Below are 10,143 nucleotides of genomic sequence, written 5' to 3' on the forward strand. Positions count from 1 at the left end.
TATTCTTTGTTTTATTTTTAAGGATGTCGACCTTGTGGGTGATATGTTCGGTTGCGCCCGAATCAATTACCCACTTGTCAAGGTCCTCGTCCCTTTACCTGTCATGTTGGCTCTTGGAATCGTCTCTTCCTTTGTCTCGTCTCCCTCTTCTGCAAAGTGCTTTAAAAACATATCATATTGTTCTTTAGACATACCTAGGATCGGACCTGATCCCTTTTCAACACAAGCAGCCTTGGACTTTCCATCTTCTTGTTTTCCCTTTCTCGGCCACCATTCCGGGTACCCTATTCTCTTAACACAACCATCACGTGTATGGCCATCTCGATTGCAGAATGTGCAATGCTCGACAACTTTAGTACGCTTCACATCCTTTGAATTTGAAATAGGTTTGTTGGAACGCTGATTCGAATTGTTTTCCCGACGACCTGATATGAAAGCTTTAAAGGCTACCGCCTCTGCAGAAGGCCTCTTCTCAGCCGAGATTGCCCTTTGTTTTTCATCGTTGATCACCATTTGAAAGGTATTTCTAAGAGTTAGTGTTGGGTTGGTGGCCAATATTTGTCTAATAACCGAAAACTCACTGTCAAGTCCCATGAGGAACTCCTAAAGTTTTTCTTTGTTTTTGTGATCGGTCAATTTCTTCTCTACATCACATGAACATCCATTGCAGGTGCAACGTGGCATAGGCAAAACCGATTGCAGTTCATCCCAAACCCCACGAAGCTTTGTATAGTAGGCTGAGACGGAGTTGCCATCTTGGTGAATTCCGGCAAGATTCTGCTTTAATTCATACGCGCGGGGGGCGCTTTCTTTCCCAAATCGTTCCAGCAGATCAGACCATATATCTGAAGCAGTGTTAGCGTATTTAACGCTAACCCTAATGTCTTTTTCCATCGCTATTGTGAGCCACCCTTTTATCATGGTGTCACAACGCACCCAGAACATATATTCTGGCGACGTTTTCTCCGGCTTCTCAATGGAACAATCTATGAAGCCAACCTTGTTCTTGGCAAATAAAAAATTTAGCATTTCTTGGGACCAATCTGCATAATTTCCATTAGAAAGAAGGTCGTTGATGTGCAACTGCCTCGGATAATCCGAGGCGTGAAGGTAAAACGGTGAATGGAGTTCTGGTGCAGCATCTTTCTGGCCACTGCTCATTTTTTAAGGCTAGAAGTGGCTAGAAAGAATGTAAAGGATTAGGGTTGTTAGTTTGTGCTTTGGATCGATTATTGCTTTGATACCATCTAGAATATGATGGAACAAAGACTTTTATATTTCTTGTTAATTCATCTAACAATACAGATCCAAATAAATAGAAATCTATAATGCCATAATAGAGGAAAAACCAATAATTAAGGCTACAATCATGTGACTGTAATTAGGCAAGATATGAGGTCAAAGAACTTTGAAAGGAAGGAAATAATTACTCCAATATCTTTCCCAAGTGATTGATGGTTCTTATTGATCCAGAGTGGTTAATGATCTCAAAAAATGATAAAATAGTTTTTTTTGGGAGTGAGAGATCAAGACAATCAAATACACAGACGCAGTATATATGTACACGTAATGTTACGTTTAGATAAAATATCGAGTGATGTTACAATCAAAGGCGGATTTAAGCACAGCCCATGAGAGTATAGCCCTCCACTAAAGTTTTAATGGGCCTTTGTAATTAAAAAAAGTCACGGTGTATAAAATAGTTTCAAAACTTTAGGCTCCCTTCAAGTTTGTTACGAGGCAGTGAGGTACCCATGTATCAGTTTTCTTCCAATCTAATTAAAAGACCCACTCCATTATGATCTAATTAGAAGACCCACTCCATTAAATCATAAACTGATAAATGACAGATTTAGGGCTTTTGGAAAACTGTTTTTTAACCATTTCAGAAAGCTAAAATAAAAAAGATTTTTGTGATTGCCAAACACATTTTAATTTATTGGCTTTTTAAAAACACTAATAAGCTAATAAGCATTTTTCAAACTCAATAAAAAAGAAAACCTAATACATTGAAAGAAGGAATAAAAATAACTTAAGAAACGCGTCATCATGAACCATCTGAAATCCAATCAAAATCAAAGTCGAAATTTGGAATGAAAAATCAGAACTGGGAGTCTAAAATCAACTTTATATATCGTAGGTTCAATATCATTGTATGATTTTGAATATCACTTTTTGATTTACATAACCAAAATATATGTTTGATATTATCTGTTTATATTTACTGTTCATCTTACGTTAATTATGCTTGTTCTTTGTTAGATTGCTAATTAATCTCTTTGCATTTGCATAGTTCGATAAATTTAGGTTTTTGCTTTTTAAGTGTGAAATAACAAGTAACAAAGAGGTATCAATACAAATTATATTTTACTTTGGAAGTAGATTTAGAGGTGCGTGTGAGTCGCTATGATTTTAATTATGTAACTTTTTACCTAACCCGCTTTAGCTTGTCTGTTCTAGCATGTTTTTATTATTATTATTATTATTATTATTATTATTATCTCCCACAAACGAAACATGTGGATCCGCCATTAGGTCATTACTTACAATAATGAACAGTCCATTATAACTTTTTCGTATATCTATATTTGTTAGAACGCCGCTAAAACTTCTACCCAAAAAGGGTTCTTCTACAATGTGTTGCTGTCTGACGCAATCATCCAAGCCATTGCCAAAGCCACATCATCGGTCCACGATCTCAGTGGTGCTTTCGGAGCCATTTGCTAGAGTTGTAGGTGATTTGGAAAATTTGAATTGTTTGATTTCGAGAGAATTGTAGGTGATTTGGATATTAAAAATGAGATTTTTTGTGTTTAAATTGTTGAATGGTGATTTTTTTTTTCTAAAATGGACCGTTGAAGTTCAAGAATATCATCGGGGTGGCGGCATGAATACCGCAAATCGGGGTTTTCTTTAACCCCTAGGGACCAGAGGCGTGTTTTCCGCCGGTACCGGAACACCCAAGCCTTTCAGGGTGGGTACTCCATCCTCCCCAACTGTGGTTATGTAACTTTTAGCTAGTTTTTCTAAACATATTTCATATAATAAGACTGAACTAATATTTATCTAGCATAATATATATCTTTTTGAAAATTTTATTGAAATATTGTTTAATTTTTTAAGTAATGTCTTTATAACTTTTGCTGCTCTTTTCTCCCTGAAAGGCAATCCAAAAGCGCCTGCTTCATTGCTTCTTTTTAATTTTAATAGTGTTTTCTAGGATAGCAAATATAAAAGTGTCGATTTCTATTAAGGTTAACATATATTTTTTTACTTGTTATTTATTGCACTCTTTATTAGAGTTGTTCAAATAACTCTAGCTAGCTTTTTGTTTGAAATTTGTTCACAAAATGCTTTTGTGCGTTCTTTTTTTATTACAACTGATTCGATGAACTGGTATGGCATTTCTCAGGTTATTCGTTGAACCTTCAGAATGTATATATTATGTCTTATGTTGAACTTTATTTTAATCTTGTTTTAGATGTGCTATACATTATATAGTTTAGTTGTGTGTATCTTGAAATATACGTTGATCGTGCTTATTTTGCAGATATTTATATGTTATTCAATGTTGTTTTTCTATTTATGGCATTCTACAATGTTTTCTTATGCCGAATCAATTAGTGAAATTGAAGAAACACTAATTGACCCCGAGCAGATTACGGATAATCTGGGGGTTAAATAGATGTTTCCCACGAGGGGTTAGGTCCGGCAAAGATGGTTGTTCTTCAGATGACCTGCAAAACAGACACCGTGAGCTCGTCACTGAGAAGGGGGGGGGGGTACCTCCTTGTGACCACCCTCCGGCGTGAGAATCAGACTAGATTGCTCTTGAATATAAGTGTATATTAAGAGATTGCTAGAGAAGATAAGATAACGAGAGAATAAGATCAGATAATGGTAAGATGATCATACCGTTCCAAGGTGTTGGAGTATTTATAGCCGAAGGTAGGTTTCCAAGAAGGTACAGCCGGCTGAATAGTATTCCTGTTCTGCCAACTGTGGGCTACGCACATGCCATGCTGGTGGTTGGTGGGTAGGCAGCGGCTGATAGTGACCAGGCCGGCTGTGTACTATTCCTTTTCCACCAACTGCAGGCTATGCACGTGCTACGACAGGTTGGTGAGTAGGCAGCGGCTGATAGTGACATTAAGTAATAGAGCATGCTGCTCGTTGTACTGTTGTCAGTGAGCTGTCGCAGCTTTGGTCAGATCTTTTGTCCATACCTCGTCAGGTACAGTACAAAAGATCCTCCAGTAGCGTACGGACTGGCTCATTTGGGCGGGAGTTTTCCCGGCTTTGGGCTGGAGTATTCCCGGCTTGCTCACTCCTTCTTCAGGTGACTACTGAATTATTTGAGTTAAGTGCCTTGTGCGTGTAGCCTTGCTGCGCGGGTAGCCTTCCCTGATGGCTAGTATCCGTTGCTGCGGGAACAGGCGGAGTACGTCGACTATTGGGAGGCTTTTCCTGCGGGAACAGCTTGCGTACTGCGCGTAAGGACGTCACGTCTCTGAGCATGGTGGGTCCTACGGATCCAGTTGGTTTCTGCGCAGACGTCTCTCTTCAAGGTGTCTTGCGAGTTTAGCCTTTGCGCAGACGTCCCTGTTGAAGGTGAGTCTTGCGGGTTCAACTGCGCAGACGTCCCTCTTTGAGGTGAGTCTTGCGGGTCCAACTGGGCTCTGCTGGGACCTACCTCTTCAAGTCCCCCCAGTCCAATGTTCTTCTCATGAATTGTTAATAAGTGAGGTGAACTTTTGGACTTAAGCAAAAGGTTTTGAAAAGGGTTTAGATTTAAGGTTTTCCATGGGGATTCTTCCCGCGGAAATCCTAATGTCACGTGCAGAAATTCCCGAGTTTTCTGCTTGATCTTTGGGTATGATGCGGGTAGGTCTGTAACCTCCTCGCAAGTTAGGAGCGTTGAGTTCCACTTGTGTAGATTCTCCATGAGGTTTTGGTAGTTTTGAACATAGTGATCAATTATGTTAAACAACCAATTCCATCTTGGAGCTTCAAACAACCTAGTTCTCGACGTTCCCGCTATGCGGGGATGTTATTCCCGTTTCCGCAAACATGGCCCAGAAGATCCTTGTTGGTTTCAATTCCCTGCGGAGTGCTAGGTATGTGAAGGGTTTCGCCTTGACACTGTACCCGCACTCGTCTTATAGTTACTTTACTTCCAAGGTATTCCTGGCTTCAATTCCCTGCGGGTGCTAAGTATGTGAAGGGTTTTGCCTTGACACTGTACCCGCACCCGTCTTATAGTTACTTGGTTGCCGAGGTATTCTTGGCTTCAATTCCCTGCAGGTGCTAAGTATGTGAAGGGTTTTGCCTTGACACTGTACCCGCACCCGTCTTATAGTTACTTGGTTGCCGAGGTATTCTTGGCTTCAATTCCCTGCAGGTGCTAAGTATGTGAAGGGTTTTGCCTTAACACTGTACTCGCACCTGTCTTATAGTTACTTGGTTGCCAAGGTAAGGGGTATAGTCCCGCTTACTTTTGAATCTTTTTGAATCTTTTTGAAATTTGAAGAGTTGGTGAAAGGATAAGGACAGTCCAAACTGTTGAAGGGACCGTTGCGTAGTCCGACGGTTTCTTCTGACAGTTTCAGGACGTGCAGGAAGTTATGGCGACGTGACAGTATATGGTCGTTCCAGACGCTTTTTCAGGCGCGTGGGCGCGAATTTTCGGGCGCGTGGTCGCGAAGTTTACGGCGCGCGTCCTGTCAACAGCTGTTGCCAGCTTGCTTTTTCCACGTGTCATAGTTTCATTGCACCAGCTTTTTCCTCTCTCTTCCGCATTAAATTCATCGCATTCATTGCGATGAGTATATAAAGGGAGGAGAGGATGCATCTCAACTCACAGTTTCACCTTTCTCTTCTTTTAAACGATTTCCGGCGAATACTCTAACTTTTCTGTCGAGCATTCTCCTGAAATCGTTCTTCTTTACATCGAAAACATGTCTTCCGTTCATGATCTTGAGGCTACCGCCGAGGAGTCTGACGTGTATGCCGAGAATCCGTCGTCTACTGATAAGGATGATACGAGTACTGCTGGTGAGTGCCAGTGTGCTCTTACCGTCGACCTGTACCAGTACATTGTTAGGAAGTTCATGCTCGAGCCTTTCGAGCCTGAGTTTCCTAAGCCTCATCAGACGGTGTACGATGCCCCCAAGGGTAAGATAGGAGTGTATGCCGCATTCTTCGTCTATGGGAATCTCAGGTTCCCATTGACGAAGTTTGTGTACCGTGTTTTGGAGAGACACGGTGTACATCTGACGGAGGTACACCCAATGGCGATTGCCAAGATTCGCCATTTTGAATGGGTGTGCCTCATTCTGGGCGTGGAGCCCCATGTCGACCGCATGATGACCTTCTATTCCTGGAGGTGCATCCAGGGGTGGTATACCTTGGTCACCCGGATCAAGGGTTTGAAGATTTGTGCTACCGAGCGCAGTCTTCGGTCTTGGAAGCGGGAGTTCTTTTACATCTTTGCCCGTGTCGTCCCTATTGCGATGACATTCAAAAACGGGAGAGCACTCCCCAGCCTTCACGCCTCCAACTACCAGGAGGCGGAATGGTTTGCCAAGATTTCCCGGATCCAATCTCCGGTTTACCGCTTTGCGGAGTCCGGGATGGTGATGCTCGGGATGAGCCGGGTGTGGAAAGATGCTGGGGCGGAGGCGCCACAGATCCCCATCGTCCTCGAATACGGTTTGAACTCTATCCCTTACGGTATGCTTCATCTTCTTTGCTGATTTAAAGTTTTCTTCTAACTGTTTTCTTTTGTTTTCAGAGGGAAACGACCTACAATCGCTCCTGCATCCGCGGGAAGCTGGTGGTCCCGCTCGGATGGGTACTCGTGCTCTTGATGAGAACGAGTTGCCTATCTTGGAGCAAACGGCGGATCGGTTTGTGGAGGTCTACCCGCCGGGCCACCCGATTCTGAGCGCCACGCGGCCAGGTAAGGAGTTATTTAACCCTCGCCCTGTCAATGCTCAAACCTCTGCTGGAATTCCTCTAATTTTGTCATCTTCTGATGAGGAATCCGCAGATGGTCCTTTCTTCGCGAGGAGGAAGAAGGCTGCTGGCGGGAAGGGCAAGGGGAAGGTTGCCTCCGCCGATCAGGTTAACCGGTCTGACTCGGAGACCGAGAGCTAGGAGGCGGCGGGGAACCCTGGTGGTGGTGAGACCACTGTTCCAGAGGTTGAGACATCTGTCACCTCTGAGCAGCCCAGGATGACGACGGTGAGCGGCGTGAAGAGGCCGGCTCCATCGGGTTCGTCCCCGCCTATCAGAACCCTCAAGCTGAAGAGAACTCGTAAGTATAATTTCATTTACTTTAACTGCATATCCTTCCGCCATTATATTTAACTATCTTGTCTTCATGCAGGCGTGGATGCAATTGCATTCCAAAGTGATGCGGGAAGGAGCAGTTCTGGACCCATGACGGTAGGTTTGGTCAACCTACCCGAGGCGACGACCCAGGCGGCTGTGCCTGTTTGCAGTATTGGTTCAGTTGCTCATCCTGTTGAGGCAACTGTTCCAACTGTAACGTCATCTCCGCCGACTGTCAGTGCCATATTCACGGCGTCTTTCACTGAGCCGGCGGTGAGTTTTTCTGCGGGTTCTTCCGCAGCGGCGGCCACGGTTGTGAGTTCACCTCCAGTGAGTTCACCACCGATGGTCTCTACCGCGGCGGCTTCAACCGTGCCTCCGACACCGGCGACTACCTCGTCCCCGGCCGGTTCAGCAGGTATGTTTGGGGTTGGGGCGTCTAGCCAATCTCTGCCTCCTTCCCATCTGCCTGACCTCTTGGATGGATATCCGTTAGGCTCGGGTGATGAGTTCGGCGGCTACCGGCCTGTTGTCGACCCTACAGGTGCGTAGGGTTATTTTGGCCTATTCTCTCTCTCTTTATTTTTTTTTATCATCTTTTCCTAACTGTTTTTTTTTACAGTGTCGGATTCCAATGAAGTGTATGTTCCACGTTGGAACATCCGCCGAGGAACAACCCTTCGGACGGCTGTGGACTGCGTCGAGTGGGCGCGTCACGCCGCTCCAAGTGGGGCGCTGGGGGAAGCTATGTCGAGCTACCAGGAGGGTAGGCTGACAAACGAGCTTCGAATTCTCCTTGCCCGGATGCAGCCACGCATCGAGCTGCTTTGTCGTGAAAACGACAAGTTAAAGGCGGCTCGTATCTAAGAAGTAGCTCAGGCGCGGGCTATCCGGGAGGAGAACAGGAGACTCTCCGCCGTTGCTGCGGAGAAGGAGAAGGCCTTCAAGGCCCTTGAGGTTGAAGTTCAGGCCCGTCTCGAAGCCCGTTCCAAGGCTACCCAAGCTGTTAATGAACAACTTCGGTTGGCCAAGGAAACTGCACGGAACACAACTGAGAGGGCCACCAAGGCTGAAGCTGTTGCTGAGCCTCTACGCACTGAGAATGAGGAGCTCAAAGCCAAATTAGAGAGGCTTCAGCAGGCTCATGATGCTTTGGCTATGGAAGACGCCAAGAAGCTTCAAGAGATCTTGGACCAGAGGGGTATGCTTGACTATACTGAGCGTAAGCTAAAGGGCGTTGAAGAGGCTGCTGCTAAGGAAGTGTTGCTTGCCAACCTTAACAAAAGTGAAGCTGAACGCGCCTGTAACCAAGCTCAAGCTTCCCTCAAGGAGGCTCTGGTTACCAAGGAATGGCTTCTACGAGAAGCGTTGTCGCAGGTAAGCTTAGCTTCATAACGTCTTTACGCTTTCCTTTGTACTTAGAAAATGTTTTGATACTTGGTATTTTTTCTTGTTGTAGGTTGTGCATCGAGTATTCACGGACACATCATATGACGATGCCATGAGCGCAGCCCTCAACGCTTCTCATGAGGATGGGGAAAAGGCTGGCTTCCTGCTTGGTCTAGGGTTCGTTGAGAAGGGCATCCCGCCTTCCAACTTCCCTTTATATGATGTGGATACTGAAGCTGTATATGACCAAGCAGTGAACCAATATACCGCCTTCCCACACCCGGTGGTGGAGAAGGTGAACGAAGTTGCTGCTGCTGATGATGGGCTAACCATTCTCAAGACCTTCCTTGAACCGCCACAGCCAACTGATGGTGCAGGTACAAGTGGGTTTGGAGGGAGTGGTCCTGAAGCTTGAACCTTTAGATCCCTTCCCACTGTTAGGATAGGTTTGTTTTTGTATAGATTTACACTCTTGTAGGCGGGTAGATACCCGACCATTCTTGTAATACTTGAATTTTTATGGAATGTATAAATCTTTGTGCGGGTAGGACCGCCACTTTCACTGGATGACTTGCTTTATAGATGTTATATGACTTGCTCATGCACATTATAGCTTAATTTGGCACTTGTTTTGCCGCATAAACAATATATGATTCGCTCGTGCATACTTTAGTTGAACTTAGCAATTTTCCAAGTGTTTTGAATAAGTTAACCGTTCGACGCGCGGTAGTCGATAGGTTAGTGTTCAGTTTCCTCTATTATGATTGTGCGGGTAGGACCGTCACTTTCATCTAGTGGGATGACGAATCTTCACCTATGACTGACCTGCGTGAAAGTTTTCCGTTTTTTATGTTTATGCGGGTCTTGCCGCCGTCCACACGCAACGACTTTTCACATTTATGCGATGAATACCGGCATCAGTGTGTTGAATAAGTTAACCGTTCGACGCGCGGTTGTCAATAGGTTAGTTCGGTTTCCTCTATCATGATTTGTGCGGTTAGGACCGGCACTTTCATTTAGTAGGATGACCCAACTTTACCTATAACTGACCTACGTGAAGGTTGTCCTCATCTGTTTTTTGTGCTTACGCGGGTTTTGCCGCCGTCCACACGCAACGATTTCTTCACACTTATTTATGCGGTGAAAACCGGCATCAGTGTTTTGATTAAATTAACCGTTCGACGCGTGGTTTTCAATAGGTTAGTTCGGTTTCCTCTTATCATGATTTGTGCGGGTAGGACCGGCACTTTCATTTAGTGGGATGACCCAACTTTACCTATAACTGACCTGCGTGAAAGTTGGCCGTTTTTTGTGTTTATGCGGGTTTTGCCGCCTTCCACACGCAACGACTTACTTCCCCACTTATGTATGCGGTGAAGACCGGCATATCAGTGTTTTGAATAAATTAACCGTTCGACG

The 10,143-nt window shown here is 44.6% G+C and overlaps 1 protein-coding gene across 1 annotated transcript; it reads right to left on the reverse strand.

The window, feature by feature from the left end:
• Nucleotides 1-603: 603 nt before the first annotated feature.
• On the reverse strand, nucleotides 604-1,161 carry LOC143615585 (uncharacterized). Its single transcript, XM_077088683.1, has one exon. The coding sequence runs from the start codon at nucleotides 1,159-1,161 to the stop codon at nucleotides 604-606; it is 558 nt and encodes a 185-aa protein (XP_076944798.1).
• Between the last annotated feature and the right edge of the window lie 8,982 nt (nucleotides 1,162-10,143).

The sequence above is a fragment of the Bidens hawaiensis genome, unplaced genomic scaffold (assembly GCF_021521415.1).
Source record: "Bidens hawaiensis isolate Kalapana, Puna unplaced genomic scaffold, B.hawaiensis_p1.1 tig00043590_1, whole genome shotgun sequence".
NCBI lineage: Eukaryota > Viridiplantae > Streptophyta > Magnoliopsida > Asterales > Asteraceae > Bidens > Bidens hawaiensis.